The sequence below is a fragment of the Strix uralensis genome, chromosome 7, assembly GCF_047716275.1.
Source record: "Strix uralensis isolate ZFMK-TIS-50842 chromosome 7, bStrUra1, whole genome shotgun sequence".
Taxonomy (NCBI): Eukaryota; Metazoa; Chordata; class Aves; order Strigiformes; family Strigidae; genus Strix; species Strix uralensis.
The window spans coordinates 39,320,345-39,340,501 of NC_133978.1; the positions used below are offsets into that span (position 1 = coordinate 39,320,345).

General features: G+C 38.0%; 1 protein-coding gene across 2 annotated transcripts; it reads right to left on the reverse strand.

Annotated features, from left to right (window-relative positions):
• Positions 1 to 515: 515 nt before the first annotated feature.
• Positions 516 to 20,154, reverse strand: UROS (uroporphyrinogen III synthase). Of its 2 annotated transcripts, XM_074875529.1 has the most exons (10): positions 19,929 to 20,154; positions 14,890 to 14,979; positions 14,195 to 14,278; positions 13,105 to 13,201; positions 11,248 to 11,322; positions 9,838 to 9,912; positions 4,747 to 4,830; positions 4,188 to 4,273; positions 2,178 to 2,276; positions 516 to 1,323 (listed from the first exon to the last, which is right to left on the reverse strand). In XM_074875529.1, exons 2-10 carry the CDS (start codon positions 14,950 to 14,952, stop codon positions 1,177 to 1,179), a joined length of 810 nt encoding a protein of 269 aa, XP_074731630.1. In that variant the 5' UTR covers positions 14,953 to 14,979; positions 19,929 to 20,154; the 3' UTR covers positions 516 to 1,176. The 2 variants fall into 2 exon arrangements, with proteins under 2 accessions (XP_074731630.1, XP_074731631.1); XM_074875530.1 differs by lacking the exon at positions 516 to 1,323 and having other exon boundaries at positions 2,188 to 2,276; positions 4,153 to 4,273.
• Positions 20,155 to 20,157: the final 3 nt, after the last annotated feature.

Consider the following 20,157-nt stretch of genomic DNA (forward strand, 5'->3'; position numbering starts at 1 on the left):
ACAGGATGATGTTCTTTAACGATGAAGTTTTCCTCCCACTGTTCAACATTATCTTCCAGCAATTACGATACTTCGGAGATTCTATTTCATCTCAAGAAATTGAACTGCTTTATAAAGCAAAATGGTTGTCTCACTGTGCCCAGGCTGACTGATGACTTCACACACACAATTTGAAATTCCTTCAGTTTATATTAACATAATTGGGTTCAGATTAACTCTTATTCTAGGTATGGAGCATCTTCCCTAATTGGAAATTCAGGTCATATACTCTGAATTAAGCTAATAGAAACGTACAGCAAATGAGGATTTCTCTGTTACTCTGTGAACCTCAGCACTATACTAACAACATGAATGACTTTCATGAGGATTAGAATTGAATATATTATGATTTAAATCTTTTATGAATTTCTCAGCATTACGAGGTAGCATTAGTGCTAAACAGGATTACTTTTTCTCCTTTCACCAATAAACAATTAAAGCATAAACCACAGCCAAAACAGACAACTCTAACACCATTATTAATGATGATAAGCCAGTTTATTTCTCTGTTAATAATCCTCCTTCATTACAGGAACAGAAACCAAAAACTAATTTTTTAAAACCCGTACCGTAAGGATATTGAGTGGCAATAGCTGATCTGCTATTAGCTCCACACAGTGCAGCTCCACTGCAAGAATTGTCCTATTCCACCGAGACTCTACAATCACCATTTTCATATAAATATTTGAAAAGCAGAACAATGAACAAGGAAGCTTTACCACAGAAAATACTTCAGTGTAAGTATGCTTTTCTTCTACAAAAGAAAAAGATGTGCACGTAAAACTGATTCTACAGAGAAATGAAAACTTGACCCTGTGTGCCAGGAGATACCTGAGGTGATACATTGAACTGATTTCAATACGCTGCTCCGACGCAGATTAGCCTCTCACAACTAGTTTTCAAGGAATACCCACATAAAATACGCTGCACACACGAGAAAAGGGGAAGAGCTAGATGCTTTAAGAGATGCTGGACGCATTCTAGATTTCTTAGATATTTAGATGCAAGCTTCTCACACCAGGCCCTGACAAGGACAGTGTTGCATATTCCTGAAAAATACCTTCTTGCAGGACAACAGGTCTGCAAAACAGAAAAACCTTCTACAGCACCACATTCGCCTTCAAATGCTTCTTGCTCTTACTCAGGCAAACAGCAGTTCTGTAGATGAAGCACGTTTTGGATCCCAGCGGCGAGGGCCTGGGGAGTTGGACTCTCTGCAGTACAGCTCACTGGGATTCCTGCTGCTTCCATCGCTTCCGCCGTTGTTGGCCCAATAGCAGCAAACTGAAAGGACGTTATTTACTGTTAGAATAGCGCAGGCAGATGTGGCATCAGCTCTTGCTGGCTACTCAGGTACGTATCACAGAATCACAGAATCATCCAGGTTGGAAAAGACCTTGAAGATCCTCCAGTCCAACCATGAACCTCACACTGACCATTCTCAACTCCACCAGATCCCTCAGCGCTGGGTCAACCCGACTCTTCAACCCCTCCAGGGATGGGGACTCCCCCCCTGCCCTGGGCAGCCCATTCCAACGCCCAACAACCCCTTCTGCAAAGAAATCCTTCCTAAGAGCCAGTCTGACCCTGCCCTGGCGCAGCTTGAGCCCATTCCCTCTTCCTCCTTCGCTGACACTGTGTCAACTTGCATGGCTGAGCTTACTAAACTGTACTCAACATCTCAGCTTGAAGATTTGCAGTATTAAAAACCACCTATCAGTTGAGCTACGTGGCAGTTACTTAGGCAAGATGATTATTTACCTTGCCATTACAAACATTTAAAGTTCTTAGTCCCACAAAAGTGAGAGGAATTTCAATATATCTCAGCCTGATTCAAGCAAGAACTACTCACACCTTCACATCACTAATGGAAAATAAAGCCTATACCCAGTGGAGACTGGGTGAGTCGGGGAAAAAAATTCTAGGTGAAAACAATTACTTTTTTAAAAAAAAGACTCTCAGCTATATAATAACATCTGTATTTGCTAGCTATGTGTTTGGTGTAACCTGATTTTCAGAGAAATAAACACAGAAGAGAAAATGAAGGTTTGTGACAGGTGTAACAGCTTTCCAATCTCTCATTCCCCCACACCAAAGTTACCCCCTATTGTATTTCACCACTTTTAAAGAGAAGATACCTTGATATGGTTGATAAAATGCCCTGAAAGCTTCTGAATGTGCTGGAGGCAAAATTTGACACCAGATGGACTGAAGAATACGACACTTGCTGGAATTCCCTGAATAAAAGGTAACCATAGGTTGGCATAGATTACTCACTGTTCCAGCAGCATATTAATACACTTTCAGATAAATCCCTTCAACTGTCTCTATATGGACATGAAGTGGTTTTATTGATGAGCAACAGCAGTTAAGCCAACGGAAAGGGCTTCCTGCGGTGCAGACAGGCTGCCAAACCCCCTTTCTACCACAGAATGCTGAAATTCAGGGGTGACTTCAACCAAATACTTTGTCAAACAAGCGCTTGCTGATAAAGTCAGCAAGTTATTTCCCCAAATCCATTCCCATCTATCTCAGTTCTACACATAATCTCTGTTTCCCAGCTCATGTGGTTCACCCTGAATTCTGCTGTCCTGAGATGCTCTGGCAAGGATGAAATGTTGCCTTAAAACTGCAGACCCCTGGAAGGGCTTTCTCTCTCTCAGGATAAGCCTGCCTTGAGAGAGCAGCAGCAACCTTCTGTAGCCAAAAGAAAACTGCAAAATTCTGTCTGGAGTGAAGGTCCCAAGCTCCTGAGCTTGTGGACCCAAAGCACATGCTTGCTTTATCATGATTTTCTGTCTGACAAGAAAGATACACTCGTTCCACTCAAACTACATCTGTTGTTATTTTATAGCGCATGACTTGGAAGCTAGTCTTAGCTCACAGAGGCCAGAATGACAGTTTAACACAGTGCTGTTCATTGTCTCACAAAGTGCTGAACACTTGTCATTCTGTGTCAGCTCTCCACACACTAAACATATAACCACAATATCATCAGTTAAGAACAACTAAAAAGCACGAGACACATTTTAACAGCTTTACACTGAAACTAACATCTAATTACAGCAAACAAGGAGTTCCATAAGAAGAGTTCAGAAAGTTACAACATGCATATGTACTATTGACTAACTTTTATAGCTGCTATAAACTAAATATGGTGGGGATCAGATCTGCAACACCCACCGAGGAACACCAGGATACTCCATGTATCAGTCAGACTGCCCGTGCCATAACCTTTTAGGACCTCTTGAAATAGAACTTTAAAATCAATATGTAATTTAACAAGACATTAATGCACAGATTTGAAAAAGAGGTGCAACATGCTCAAGCAGGCCAGGTTTCTGTAAGAAGGATTTTGAATAAAATTAATCCTACGTATCATGTAGGCTCCTACAAATGGAAAATTCAGAGAGCCAATCTTGAAAAAATAAAAGCAATTATTAGTACCTTCAAATTTTTCTCTATTCACTGATCCTTGCTTAATGACATTAGAGGGTTTTAAAAAGAGAAAACCATTAGTAATTCTAGCAAATACATCTCAGTACACTTCTCAACAGCATGTCACCTGGAATTCTAACACTTAAAATGAGATAATTAATACATTCATAGATTTGATAATCAGAGAAGAAACACTGAAACTATGTAGGGCAGATTACTCCTGAATTCTGATTTGTAATATACAGCAAAGATGTCCAGTGACATTTCAATTGCACTAATAAAAATTAGTAATAAAGCTGTTCAACAAATATCCTCTCTAAATGTAATTTCTGACATGGTATTACTTAAAAAGCAGTCTTGTCCAGCTCAAAGGAATAAACTGAATATGTAATTATATATGCAGTTATTCTGAACGTACATAAATTTTGACAGTTAGACAAAACGTGAAAAGTTTTGTTTTCTTCTTCAAATGGAGGCATTGTGTCTTTTAGGCTCGTTTATATTTGCCCTAACAAGTAACTGAGAGACTATCTGAAACTCCTCCTAAAGGATTTTCTTGGTCATCATCAGGGAAACAAAACAAGCAGCCTATGCAGGATGTTCTTGTATCCCCACAAGTATCATTTACAGACAGCTGAAAAAAAGGAGTATATTCTGCTAGGTATTATCATATACCTCCAAAATTCTCAAATTACATCAGCATCCAATACCTGCTGTGAGAAATAACTGCTCAAAGATTCTTGCAGGTCAGTGTGTTGGGTTGTTTGATAAACAGTAAGGCTTTCCAGAGGTACACCTGGAATCAGGATATACATTCATAATTAAACAGGGTTTCATTAATTTCTGTTCATTAAGTAAAACACTCTCAACATAATAACTGCACTTAAGTGTACTATTTTTGGCTAAAAAAATACAGAAAAAATTCTGTGAAGGATTTGTAGGTATTTCTACAGTTGCGAGATATCCTAAAGCATCTGTAATCAGAGGACCTCGAAGCACAGGGGAAAACTGGCAAGTCCTGCAACATTTCTGTGAATAAGTTACCTGTCACCTCAGAGAAGGGAACCCAAGTGCAAATAACCTTGCTCATGTCACGCTACAGCTCGTTCCCAGAGCTGTGGGCAGCAATCCAACCTCCAGTTTTTATTCCCATCCTCTAACTTCTAGCCAACACAATAGCAAATTCAATTTTTACTTATTCAAATGTGGTTTAGATACAACTTTTCTCATAACTGACTAATTAAAATGAGGCTCCAAGGGAAGTCCAACCTTTTTCTCTAAGTGCTGTAGGAAGTACTTCCCTTTTCAGGGCTCCACAAGGAAAAAGAAGAGCTGAGGAATCAGGTTTCTCTCCTGTAAACACACAAACAAGAAATTTAATTAACTTATCTTTTTAATAAAGAGTAAACAATACATTTAATACATTTTAAAGGTATCAAACATTAAACACTGCAGTAAATGCCACGTGCTCCACCACAGACACAGCCCTAAGATAACTGAAAACATTTGCAGTGCAACTGCATCCACAATTCAGAGGACAGAGGCTACTTAGCATGTAAATTAAAAAATATTCCATAACTATAATATAAATACATTGGATAAAAAGATCTCATGAAAGATAAACTGCATTTCTATTCCCCTTGCCATTCTACAAAGAAAAAAAAACTACTGTGCAAGTTATCTCCTCCTCCTCCACAGAAACACAATCTTCCTCAATTTTTCTATTTAAAATCTTAGTCCCACTCAACAGCTCTCTCTGTATAAAAGAATGTTCAGGCAGACAAGGAACAGGACAGAAATACTGTGCTGAAGAGCTTCAATCTATCTTAAGGAGACCTTAGAGCAGCCTCCCAGGACTTAAAGGGGCTACAGGAAAGGTGGGGAGGGACTCTTGATCAGGGGTGTAGGGATAGGATGAGGGGTCATGACTTTAAACTGAAAGAGGGCAGATTTAGATTGGGTATTAGGAAGAGATTCTTCCCTGTGAGGGTGGTGAGTCCCTGGCACAGGTTGCCCAGAGAAGCTGTGGCTGCCCCCTCCCGGAAGGGTTCAAGGCCAGGTTGGACGGGGCTTTGGGCAACCTGGGCTAGTGGAAGGTGTCCCTGCACGTGGCAGGGGGGTGGGATTGGATGATCTTTAAAGTCCCTTCCAACTCAAACCAGTCTGTGATTCTATGATCTGAAACTCTATTTTCTTACTTCCCCAAAGAAAAATTATTCTACTTCCACTGCTAGGGTGGAACTGGATATCGTCACTTGCTCTTGTCCTTTAAAATGGAAGTCACCTCCAACTTTAATTAATGTTACATTGCCAACATGTGAAAGGCCCTTTTGGAAGGACCTTTCTGATACACAGCTGTTTGTCATTTAACTCCCACAGCTTTTGTATGGTTCTAATATGTTCTCAGAGGGGTAAACAAATTCTGCTTAAAAAATACCAGCAGGTAACAGCATTCCTGTTGCCACCTCTCGGGTTTACACCTCCATTCCCGCAGCCACCCTGTCCCTGTGCACTCTGTGGGCACCCACACACCAGAGAGGGGAAAGGGCAAACACTGACAATACCCAGCACGTGGTGAATGCAAACACCTGGCTTGGAAGAAGGAAACAGCACTGACTATATGAGATTCTCAATAATTTGCTAGGTTTAGGGCTTAAACTAATTGTTTTGGAAAGTCTTTCACCACTCGATTTTATCTAATAAAAGTGAATATTGACACTTTGCAAAGTTAAAGAGCATTTTAATCGAGGAAGAATTAGATTTTTAGATAGGGATTTAACAGCAGACTTATTTTGCACTGAGTTTACCTTTTCTATAAATAACAAATACAGAGAAAATGTCAAGATTAAATTCTACACAGCTGCACGCCGCTGCATTCATCTTTCAAAATAAATGAGAGTTCCTCAACACATTATTTTATTACTAATTCACATGTTTAAGAGACGACAACTAGAAAAATAAACGCTTTTTTTTTTTTTTTAAGTGCTGGAACTAGACTCTTGGTTTATAACAGTAAGCATCAGAGATGTCTCAGGGTAAAAAAAAAAAAAAGACAGCATAGTAAAAATCAAATGGAAAGACCCTCATAGGAGCCAACACAGATATATTTGACTGTCCTAACTGTACACTGAAGTTTTATTAGAAACCATAGATATGCTTGTAATAAATTACAGGAAGGAACACTGAACTTGGGAGAGAATGTAAAAGAGATTTTAAAATAGTAAGATAAAACCTAAATATTTCAGCATTAATCCTGCTACAAGTCACATCAGTTAATTGAAATGTCAATGTGGCATCTCTAAAGAAACACTAATCCTTTTTGACTTGTGTTTACAAAGCACGGAATTTCTTAGTAGGCCTGAAGAATACAGCAAGCATTGGCCCCAGTGGTATCTGCTACTTCGGTACCCAACACAAATGTTACACTGTAATAAAACCAAAAAAATATTTGCCTTGGAAAGAGAGTAAAGCTAGCTAGCTAGTTAAGGAGTAAATTCCTTTATTTTCCCAATCACTTAAGTTGAAGTGGGTACCAAAGCACAAAAGGTGAGTAACAACAGAAATATTGTTGCTTCAGATTTTATTTTTATTCTGACAATAAATTCTAATGATAGAAAAAATTTAGAGCTATTCTCTTCATTTACTTATCATTTTATGGATAAACAATAAATATATACATAATAGGGAACATGATGTAATTTAATCTGTACTGCAGAGGTTGTTATAAACCACTTGATAAATTGAGAGTGCATAAATATGCACAATCCAATAAATCACTGAGTATGACTGTATTTATCAACAACAGGCAGTCTCCAATGATTGAAATCCACTGGTGGGTTATCAGAACGGAAGGCTATTCAAAGGCAGTTGGATAATGGAAGTGCTGCAGCACTGTGTTAATTTAAACAGCCTGCTGGCATTCTGGGATGAGCCACCCTTGGGACACTCTGTGTAAAAGGCTCCTCTTTCCCAACCGTGGCTACCAGAAGGTGCTGCTGGCTCTGGACTGAACTTCAGTGCCCTCACCAGAAAGTGCTGTGCCCCATCCATCTCCCTCTGTGACTGCCAGCTCCTAACTCACCCTGCAGGAGTGTGCAGGCAAAGGGGGAACGGCCACAGGAGCCAACACGCTCACAGGTAACAGGGTCTGTGAAACAAGCAGCTCCCAGGAGAGCAGGAAGAGCCAGGACGACCCTCCACTGGACTGAGAAAATAACCAAGAAGTTGTTATGATGCAGTAACCGGACCACGCACAGGCTCACCAAGGAGGAATTTTTCCACCCATCTACACCCATCGTTTCCTTTAGACCTGAGCCTAGGTTTTTTTCACATTCATACAACAGAAGAGACAGGTATTTTTCTCGTTTTCCTTCTCAAAAAAACCCCTCCACTTGCAAACTGGCAAACATTAATTTGTTACCAGAAGTAGATTTCCTAGCACTAAAAAGCCAGCTAAGACCTTTGTTTTAAAATATCTGTTGAAGAGTAGATACGGGTTATGCTTCACTTATGACATTTTTGTGTTGAAAATTTCCTTTTTAATTTTCAGAATTTATTATTCAATCTTGTGTTGGCAACTATCATTTTTATCATGAAATACTCCGTATAGTTAAAATTTTATTTGCCAGTGAATAAAAGCACTCTGCCCATAAAAAAACAGTACTTGCCAGCTCCAATCACATTTTCCTTTTACCTATGAATCTCTGCTACTACAGACTTTGCTAATCAACAGTCTCTTTCATATCTAATGTTATGCCTAACAGCCAAAATTAACCTGTCAGGGTTCTTGACATCATTTCCACTAGTGAAGCCCCTAGCACTGTACTCAGCAAGTTCATCAAGTGTGGTCAGCAGACGGGCTTTTAAACCAGCAGATACAATAATTCATCCAACATCTAGAATAATTGCACTGACTGTCATTTGTTTCTCCGATGAGCGTTAGCCAAAGGCAGACTATTTAACTTGAATAACATGTTTTTTCAAAGCGTTGGTTGTTCTCTGGTCAGTTAGTGGACGCTGCATGAGCCGCTAGATGAAGGTTTCTGTGTCCCTTTTTAAATTTGGGGCAGAAAGTCCTTCAGTGAAGGACATCATACCTTTGTATCAGACTGAGAGCTACCCTCTAATGTCACTGTGAGGTTCCCCTGTACAGCTCCCTGTGTCTCACATGAGCGGGGACGCACCCCAGGTCATATAAAAGTCCAGAGAAGAATCTGCCAGGGTGCTGCTGAGATACTGAACCTCAGGTGTGATTTTCATCTGGCACAGAGGTTATTTTAGCTTATTTAGATTATTTTAGTTTCAGAGTGCCTGGGGACTAATTCTGCTGACTTCTTTTGATAACTGTTCCTCTCAGGCGATGCTCACACAGACGCTTTGAAGGCAGCATGCACCTCAGTCCGGGATCCCCTGAACACCACCACCTGTGCCAGAAGCTCTGAGGTCAAACTCACTGCACTGGCAGCTCCTGCTTCTGACATTTTTCACCCAACTTCTATAACCCAGGCTGTACAAAAACACAGCCTTTTTTTTTTTCACAGCTTGTACCGACCCATCCACTCAAAAAATATTCAGCCCCTAAGCCTAAAAATGTTTCTTATAGTATTACTATTGGAAATTTTAACAAATTACAGTACAAAAAGAATTAGGAAATAGACTAACTACACTTTTAAAATTACCCAACAATCTGATAATACATTTAGAAGCAGCAAATAAATCAGCATTACAGCTTCAACCATAACGAAATGGTTAAACAAAACATTAACCATCATCTTAACTAACCCTTCCTTCAATTTCTTCAAAACCACTCTCCTTTGGTGCTGAAAAATAGATTCCTCTGCAACTACATCTTCATTCTGAGGAAGGGAGTTCCCCTTATCTACTCTGAACCATGCCATGGTGAAAAATCCCCAGCATCAACTGGTGTGAAGCAAGGAAAGTCAGGTCACCCAAAGCTCACAGAGAACCAGCACACCTATAGTCACAATCATTTAAATCTTATGATTACAGCAATTCTTAGGAATATTATGAATATATTCTTATGAACATAGCAATTTCCAATCATTACAGCTCAGATCTTTTAGCGAAACAATACTTTGTCTACTGGGTCACATAGTATTATTAATCAATTACAGAGTCGAAGATTTTATGTAAATTAATATTTTGTATAGGTATTTCAAAGTATTTTTAATCATCTTTTAGAGACATCACCCACATTCTCAGAAGTTGAATTCACAGGTTCTACATATAAGAGATATATGCAGTATGTACTTCACTTCAGTGTACACTTGATTTCATTTATAGGAAATTCTGTAACAATGGAAGCTATATTAGCTTAAGTAGAATATTGTAGATACTTACTTGAGCAAATATATTCAGCTAATTTCTCAGCATTTCCAGACTTTTCTCCTTGTGGAATAAGACCAATGTCTTCCACTATGACCAAAAGCAACAAAGAAAAACATTGAAATCAATGAGAACAATTCGGATTTACTATCACAGAAACATGGGTTGAAAACAACTTGATCCACACACACAAATACCTCTTTGAAAAACAAAAAATCAGAGCCTTTGAAGGAACACCATACTACGAAACATCCGATTTTGGTTCTAGAAAGGCATATTTGAAAAAAGTACAAAAGAAGAATTTTTGGGGATAGTTAAGCTGTTTCAGAGAGTTTTTAACCTCTCGTATCTGAAGCAGTGAAACAGAAAGCACTGACTCTGCTGAATGGGCTGCAGAGCCTGGCATGGTTTGGTTGCAGGTGTCTTCCCAGTGAGCATTCCGCTGTTCTTTGTAGTGAAGGCTGAAATCCTATCAGAGAATCTGAGAGTGTAACACTGGTCTTACTTAAGGAAGTGAGTAGGGAGAGGATGAATTCCAGAGAAGTTGCTGGTCTAGTGAAAGGTGTCCCCGCCCGTGGCAGGGGGGTTAGAACTAGATGATCTTTAAGGTCCATTCCAACCCAAACCATCCTGTGATTCTATGAATTTGGGACTTGATTGACTCAAGTTGCTTGTTAGGTGACACTGGTTGGTGACCCAGTGTTGTTACCAGCCTGCCTGAAAAAATAGGCTTTTTATAGAGGTAGCCTCCTTATCCAAATTATTTTTGGCCTCGAAGCAGAAAAACATCACGGCTTTTAAAATTCTCAAATGCTAAGTCTTTTCATAATATTTCCCATGTGGTTCAGTGGAAGCTACAATGCATTTTTACAGTAACAAAGGCTTTCACAAAGTAAAATCTACACTGCATTTTTGTTATGCACCGAAAATACATATTGCATCAGATCAAAACCAGTGTCAAGAAAAATAAAGCAGCTGCCCCACTGAAGGCAGCAGGATGTAAACTGCTGCCTTCCGTTCAGCAAATGCCTCACAGGAACACTGAGGGAATGAAGGGCCAGAGCATCTTACTTCATACAACCTCAGACAATCACACTATAAGTCCTTTCATCCAATTTAATTTCCAAAGTGAATGAAAAAAACCCCACATGCAAATTAAGAACAAAGATTTTTTTTTTTTACCAAATTTTTAAAGTCGATATTGTCACATTACAATGGAAGTAATGAAAAACCAGAAGCTAGATCCTTAGCTGAAGTAAGTATGTATAGTTCTAATGTGTATACAATTACCTGTTTTCAAAATAATCCATTTATAAAACTTACCCACATTTTTTTCTGAACACCCTTGAATAGCAGCTAATATTCCAAAAATTGTACTTACAAGACAGATTTATCTAAGACTTCTATTTTTAAACCCCAGCTTACCTAGAGAAGCTGTAGCTTTTCCAACCACGTACGCTGGTTTGGTATTCCATCTTTGTTTAAGAGATTTTGACCAGGCTGAAAAACATTAAATTAAATTTAAACACATGGCAACAAAATATGAATGTTAAATGAATATTTGGACTCCTAATCTACACTTACAGATGTTTAATCTACAAATACAGCAAAATAATAACAACTAATACTCCGTTATGTATTTCAGCAAATCTGGATATACAAAATGAATTTTTAATGTAATTTTTTCATTGTGTAAATAGTAGTCTACAACATGTTTTTAAAAGCCTAATTTGAGTAAACAGTTCTTAGCTGCTTTTGTTAAGCAGCATTTTTAATGCACACTTGCCCTATGCCAGATCACATGCAACTTGCAACGTTCATTTATATTTTGGCATTAAGCACTTAAAAAAGCATCAAAACTTGTAGGAAAAAAACAGCACATAGTACATACAGGGAGATTTAGACATACAAGCTGGCAGTTTAAAATTGAAGACGGGCAAAAACCAAATATAATCTTCTACGACAACAAATAAAGTGGTAAAAATCTATATCAATGCATTACAGTACTCTATAAAGCAACTCTTACACAAGAAAAATATAGAAACTGATTGTATTTTAAAAATACACCAAAAATAAGTTATCAGCTCAGAAATAAAATGTACCAGAGACCAAAATAAAATCACCAAGAAATGGTTTTCTTCCTTCAGGCAGTAAGTATGTTGTATTACACTTCTTGGACCCAGCTACCTCATCCCTACGCCTGAAATCCTAATGGCTCAAAAACAGATACTCGGTTACTATCTTGTCTGAAAAACACTACATCATAGGACACCAAGTTCCTTCCCAGTATTCTAAAAAAAAATTAATTAGAAATAGAGACTAATATAACAGTAAAAAAAGATCAGAGGGAACTATTCTAAAGAAGGAAAAAGGTAGGGATTGATTAGCTTTGAAATAGGAACTAAAGACTCATATTATTGATTCAAACATGTATTTCAGCAGCTCCCAAAAGCCCTACTTGAAATTAGGAATGAACTCTAGGTAAGAGATTACATTTGACCAAAAATCCTAAAACACAGCCCTCTGCTGTTGAAAATGCTAAAATAACCTTACTCACGAGTGTAACCTTACTCACTGTACATTGATTACTATGACGACAGCCCAAACATGGAGCTGATGAAGTAATGATAGAATTTAAGTGTACATAGAAACTCAGAGCAGAAGTTATCACTTAGCATAAGAATTTAGAAGACTTTATAAGGATTTGATAGATCATTGGTATGGTAATTTCTATTTAGCACTCTGCAGGATTCTTACAACTAATCTGTTGGCTTTTATGTATCACCGTTTCTTCACCGCTTTTTAGCAAATGCTTAATTTACTTGAGGAATTTTACATTCAAGACAGAGAAATTTTTTTCTGCAAGACTTCATATGAATAATATAGACACAGAAGTAACAGTGGCCAGTTTCTACAACATGCTCCTCTCTTTAAGGGAGAAAAGCAGTAAGCAAAACTAGGCACTGCAGCAAAATATTCCTTATGCATGAGTTTCTGTTTACAACTGCTTTTAGCATCAACGAAGATAACCACAACCAAGAAAACCCACACTAATTAGTAATTTGCACCAAAAGCTTTCCTTTCATTTCTAACTGCATAAATGTGGAAAATCCAACACTCAATCCCTTAAAAACTCAATTTAGTGTGAGGCCTTCTGATGCCGAAAGAACTATGAGATAAAGCATTTTCAAAAAAGGCATACTCCAAACACCTACTGGTGAGTGAAATAAAATTACAAACTTCACAAAATACCGAAACAGAAAGACCAAGGAATGTACTTACCTTCATTTTTACTATTCTCTTTCAAACATATCTTGATGGCTTCTAAAGCTCTTGGACTGGTAAAAACTAGGCCTCCATAACATTCTGGATGAGAAAGCTACTTATAAACAGTAAATTTAAGAAGTAAATTGAAAAAAAAAGGAGTAAATAAAATTAAAAACTAAGTTGATCAATTCTTTATAATCTTGTGAAGAACAAAACAGCTTCAATAAATATCTGAAACTGAAACAGGCAAATATTTAATTAATATCAGTAGCCAGAGTATTTACAAGAGAAATGTGTAACAAATCTCAAATTCAGAACAAAACTTGGACAGATTATATTAATTCTGAGAATCTGTAGGAACAGACAAGGATTCCCGCCACTAAAATGAGCTGGATGGATGGGCGAACAACATATGAGGTACTTACAAATTCATACAAGAGAAATTAACTGTTACTCCAAATAGTAACACAGAGGGTCCTACCCAGACAGCTCCTTGCTCCCTGCCCCCTCAAAGAACAGTTAAGGTTACTAACAGGCTCTCAAAGGTCAGCACCAAAAAAAGGAAAAATGTTCTTGGATCACTTGTAAATGCAGATCATGATACATTCAAACACCTAACAAAGTCTAGTGCTGTTGGAGATTGTCAATAAAGGAAACTTGCCTCAGAAAACCTTTTCAACTTTTTAAAATGAAATACATTTATTGAAGAATGAGTAGAACGAGAACAGCAATTATGCAATTGTATTCCATGTAATTAGGAGATGCTGTACGCAATTTCAGTACGATGTAAGGGTGAACCTCAGGGAAACTTTACTTGTCACTACAGTTTGATAATTTTTTGTTATGACAAAATGCCCCAATACCTGTAACTATCTAGGGGCCATCAACCTAAATATGAATTCTATCTCACCAACTTAATTCTTTAACCAGTATGGGCAACATACTTGATGTTTGTATACAATATTGTATTGTGTACACCCGTGTTTGTGGAAACACAGAAAGAGGTACCACAGGGCATTATTAAATCAAGATAAGACACAGCGTCTTGGCAACCGTGGCCTAAATTCTGTTGAAAATAAGACAACTGAAATAATTTAAAACTTACCTTTTCAAATAAGCTTTCAAGAGAGACAAATTCAAATGACAAAACTGGAATCAAAGTTGCTTCAAATCCAAATAGTCCTAATTCCTATCAAAAAAAGGTTTACAGCTCTTGAAATAGATTTCAAACAGTAGCTTTTTCTTTTTCAAAGAATTGACTAAGTCAGCATAAATATTTCTTTTTACTAAAGTAAAATACAAAGGAATCTTATTTGCTTTTACTAGAGAATCTAGTTTGGTTTTGTTAGTTATTTAGTATTACAACATAATACTAAAAACCAACAACTATGGAACTGAGGCCTCCTACATAGCTACTGCAGCGTTACAGTGTACACCAGCACATAACTGCAGTCCCTAAGTGACAATCACCTAGTCCTGCAAATATTCCTGTACCCACATGAGTAAAGGCAACAGCAGAAAGTACTACAGCAACAGGAACATTTTTTGCAATTCTATCTTTGCTGAGAGCTTTAACAGTGAACTCAATGCTCATGCCCCACAATTAAAACACTTCTTTCAGTAACGGCAAATTTTCTAGCATAATTTTTTTCTTAGCATAATTTCAGACACGCACTCCCAATTTTTATTAAGCACATTTTTCACTTGAAATAGTTAAATTCATCTATCTTACTGAATGCATGATACTATTATTTTATAGTGAAGTGACACAATTGCTTACATTTTTTAAAGTTTACTCACCTTAATATATGGATCTGGTCCTGAATCTTTGTCTTTGGGATCCTTCAGCAACAGAACCTTCATTATTTACCAAATAACTACACAAGAACTCTGAAACACAATAATGGAATTTATCTAAATTAGATCTAGAGGACTTTCTACTGAACAGTGACTTTAAGAGCTCAGCTTCAAAGAAACTGGGTTGCTAACAGTTGCACTGCTCCCTACACAATGAGTAAGCAGTTAACGTACATTCTCTGGACATGAATACCCACCCTGATAAGACCAACAAATAATATGCTGCCTTTAGATAATACTGCTTAAGGGAGAAACTATAATAAAAGTCATCAAGGAGAATCCATTTTAAAGGAGAATATTTTGTAAAAGAAGTAACAAACCCTACAATGCAATCATGTTCAGCAACGTAATAAGCTCCTACCTATAAAAACTTATTCTATTCATTTCCACGCTAGTTTTCACCCTATGCTCATCATAATGAGTATGCAAGGGCTTATGTATCATGCAATTTAATTTGATGCATTTGGGGTCTCACCCTTTTCATGGGGGAAAACATGTGCAGGGCAGTGTTTCAAAATTAAAAAAAAACCAAACAAACATATGCATGTGTATATACACACATTTATACATCTGAACATAATAGATATAGTATTCATGTGCCTTCTTTGATATATCTATAGTAAACACGACAAGGCTGAAAAAATACATTCTGCCATCAAAATGGAAGATCATAGTTCTCAGTTCCTTAAAAGTTGACTTTGGTGCTGAATTCAAAGCCTGTTACAACACATAAGCAAACATACAAAGCATCAAAGTAAACAAATACAGTAACACAAACAAACAGAAATCCATTCTCTAACTGCACATTTACCTTAATTATCTATGTGCTACTCTCCTGATAGATGACATACTATCAAATTATCTTTAAAATGAGTAATTATGAATATTCAAATGTACAGAACATCTTAAATGTTATTCATTTGCATGACATGCATTGGAATACTCAAAACTTCAAAGACAAAAAACAACCTGTTCGGACAAAAATGAAAAGAGAAAAGACAAAAGGCAGCTTTAGACAACACTGGACAAAACAGGATCTGGTACAAGTACCCAAAGCTCAGTGTCCCACATTCATCTATAGCCAGAGCACTGCAAAATACAGGTGGTGAAAAGGGCACCAAAAGCAAACCACCCCCAGGAACTCAGTATCAGTGCTACTACATTAATTTTGTGGATTTTAAACTTCATTTTTTTAATCTAGGTTTTAAAATGGGGTATCACACTGGAGGTGTTTGATTCTGAACATCTTACCAGTAGACATGGAAGTGCTTGTTTCCACAAGATGCCCAGCACTCAACATTGACACAAAGGGAACTGGTAGGGCTTTGCTGTTCTGGAATACTAAGGCCAGTGAAGTCAAAGGGAACGACTAGAAGCGCACACAGAAGAAGAAACAAGAACTTCGTCGAGGGCTGTATTCTCAAAAAGCGTAATTCTCACTGGTCCTGTCCATGGCTTTCAAGAGCCTCCCTCCCAAATACTGTTGATCATCCAGTTTCTAGTAGCTTGAAGGAGGTAGGGCTAAGTGACTTTTCTCAGTCACTTTAACATCGTCACAGTCTTCACTTCAAAAATCCAACATTCTTGTAAAAACATACTTTGCGCATAGCTCTTTGTAGTATAGATTGTTGTTCTGATGTTACTAACAATCTGTACTGTAACTCCACCTTCAGTGTTTACGCTCTGAGTATGATACGCTTACATTTCTAGTACTCTTAAAGTCTAACAGCACCAAGTAAAATGAGGTTAACTCTAACCTACCACACCTTCCTATTTCCAAACTATATAATGTTTAATAACATTATGAAGTCATCAAAATGTAAATGTAAGGAAAATGTCTAAGAGAAGACAAATTTGACCTAGGGAATCTGTAAGTTTGCGTATTCGTGAATAACATGTATTTTGATCTTCTTTTGGTTTTATTGCTGACAAAATTAGTCTCTTTTTCTGCAGCCATAAACCTCTCAGACCGTTCTGTTCCTTCTGCCTACGTAGTTCAGGCAGGTTCACACAGCTTTGGTGAGAGGTGTGAGCAAATGAAAACTGGTGGAATATCCCCATTTCCAAACGCCAGGTCCTCACCCCCAACGCTTTCTTCGCACGTGTGCCCCACCCCTGCGTACACACCACCGTGAATCAAGCCAAAATACCATCGGAACAGGCAGGCGGAAGGCAGACAAGGTCCCCAAAATGGACAAGCACACGAGCACATTTCCAAACCAAAAATATGCCAATATACATTCAAAGGGAGAAGTTAAAACTCAATTATGGATTGTTTTCGGGGGAAAAACATTCAGACAAGTTTTCATAACTTGCTGAAATGATGCGGGGGTCCCACTGCACTGGGAATGGTAAGAGAAATACAGTATTTTTACTGGTTTAGTTGTGTCCTTGAGATGTTACTAAGGAATGCCCTACAAATGACTGAAATACAATTTTTGAAATAGCTAGGTTTCTGCTAAGTAACTTCAAGTCAAGAATCCTGACAAACATTCCTCTTGAATCAAAGAGCATTACGAGAAAGCACATAAGACATGCAGCTTCTCTGGTAATTTTTGATGTATTCTGAGCAAAGTACTTAAAATACAAAGATATATTTTAGATATCTTCTATATTTTATCTATAAATTATATCTTATATATTAAATTAAGAGAGGTATGCACAAACATCTAAACAACCATTAAATATTTCTATGTAGAACAATGAGTGGCTTTAGCAGAGTCCAGCAGTGCTCAATCTGTATCTGGAAAACAGAATGATCTTGTCACAGTTTAACCCCAGCCAGCAACCAAGCCCCAGCTACTATGAAGAAAATCCACTCTACCCCAGCCAAAACCAGCACAAACCTTAGTAAGTTTTACACCACCAAGTCTTTATAGGATGATGCTGCTGGCCACCCACTTTGGCTCACTAAACAAGCACTTTGTTTGCCTGAGCACCAGTAACAACCCTGCAGAGATTGTTCTTCAAATGTTCAAAAAATACCATTTAAAACCCATTAGTCTTGCAAACAGCTAATAAGAGGACAACAGGTTTTTTGTCTGGAGCAACCAGACACAAAGATGAAGAACAACTTGTCAGTCTGAGATCTGGGAATCATCTAATTAGCTCTGATAACAAACTACAAGAGCGACTGGAGTGTCTGAGGCATTACATCATGACTGAAGACTAAAACCAGTTTGGTGCTAATTTCTGTGTCCACATTACTTAAGTCCACCTTACTTAATTTAGAAGAAGGGAAATTTTAGGTCACATTGCATTTTCAGAATATTATCCTTACAGACATAATTGGAATGCTTCCCATTCACAGCATCACACAGTAAAGTTCAACATCCTGTGCCTTCAATTAAAGTATAAAGCTGATTACAATGTGTATCTCTAGGTCCCTGCTATTAGTACAGTAAAAATGAGCAATACTCCCTCATATTAAAAAAATCTTTGCAGATTTTTGATATACAACATCATACAGAAAGAACATGTCTGTGGGTCACTCAAATTTCATTTGAAAAGCTGTCCCCAAACTAATTGCCAACTATCTTTAATATGGAGGACAGCTTGTAAAAAAGAAATAAATGGGTCCTTTTGTTTCTTGCTGCTAAGCGGCACTGAGAGCTGCAAAATATATTAAGCTTTCCTAATACTATTCTGATTATAAGCAACCGTATGGGTCACACAAATAAGGCTTGATTGCAAAGTGCAGAGGGAATTCTCTATTCCATCATAAATAAAAATGGAGATGAATTTTGAGATCCTTTTGAAATATTATTTTTAAAACAACCTCTAGATATTCCTGGGCTAGGATTTTTGATGCTATGCATTTCTTACCAATATTCTTTTACTATGATTAGATGGGGTTGATAACCAGAGAAGAAAAAAGCCTACCTCTAAGGCTTGCCATGAAGTGTGGTTCAGAAATCTACCAAATTCACTGATAATGTAATACATCTATCATCAAGCATCAACAACAGATTTGAGACTAATTCCTACTATTTGGGTATCTACGTCACAAAACTCAACAGCAAAGGACTCAGACCCTTCTAGTACATCATGGATTTTTACCAAAAGCAATGTTAGTAATTAGAGTTATTCTTGACTGACACAGTTTCAAAAATAATATGGAAAACTGTATATAGATACCAACTGCATCCCCACAGAGGCAGTTCTACCGCAGCAGTAAAGGGCTTTGACAGTTCATCTTTGTCCACACTGAATTCTTTCCCTGTGTATCAGTATTCATATTTTGTCAATGACCTAAGTGCTCCCAGAGCAGACACAGCTCTCAACAAATAATACAAAAATAAGCAGACGTGCTTGATACTTCAAAGAGACATGCAAATTCTAACCTATTTGGTTTGTATTTATAAAGCCAAAATTAGATCCCAAGCCCTGTGCCTTGCACTTCTGGCCAGCAATAGTGAATGCCCAACACTCTTCTTCAAATGATCTCAGTAACACCTACATTTCTTCATGAACTAGACATGAAGACTTAAATAGAATATGGTCCACATGAATGAGCTCAAATGTTTATGGCCACCTCTATACTTTGTTTTCTCAACACATTTTCCTAATTGATAATTTTATAAAACCCACATTCACATTGTGTTTACTGTATTCTACCTCACTGACTTTTCTGTTCATTTGTCTGGTATTATTTATAACTAGCCTGGGAATTAATTTTTAAAGTAAGCTGTAAGCACTTGATTCGTTTTTTAATTTGGCTTTCAGTAAGGACACAAATGTCATAGATGCTCAGGACAGATTTTTAGGCCCCCGTACTGTATTTCAGCCTCCGTTTGGCTCTTTTTTCTTTACAACATAACTGACAGGTTCAACAGCAGCAGGCCAAGGACAGAGGTGGTGAGGGCTGAAGAAACATGAGGACACTGCTTGTAGGGAAAAACATTTTGCTTGCCTTTAAACAGAGGATGCTTCAGCAGGGTAGGGAGCAGCAACAATTAACACGCACCTACGCTTCCACGTACCGTTTTCAAGCGTATTTGGAGTCCCAATGCCTTTCCCAGAACACTCGTATTTCTTTTAAAGCAGGTGACAGCACAAAAAGGGAATCGCGGGTTTTAGGAGGGAGGAGCGGGGAGGCCCGGGACGCGCCCCCCGCTCCTCAGAGGGGGCCGGCCCGGCCCCGGGCACCCTCCCCGGGCCTCCCGCCCAGTGACCCACCGCCATCAGTCACCACATACCCCACGTCCCGCC

Coding starts and splice junctions, on each gene's coding strand:
- UROS (XM_074875529.1), bottom strand. CDS start 14,952: ATGAAGGTTCTGTTGCTGAAGGATCCCAAAGACAAAGATTCAGGACCA. Junction 11,323..13,104: donor AGAGAATAGTAAAAATGAAG/GTAAGTACATTC, acceptor AATGTTTTTCAG/CCTGGTCAAAATCTCTTAAA. Junction 1,324..2,177: donor ATTTTATCAACCATATCAAG/GTATCTTCTCTT, acceptor ACGTCCTTTCAG/TTTGCTGCTATTGGGCCAAC.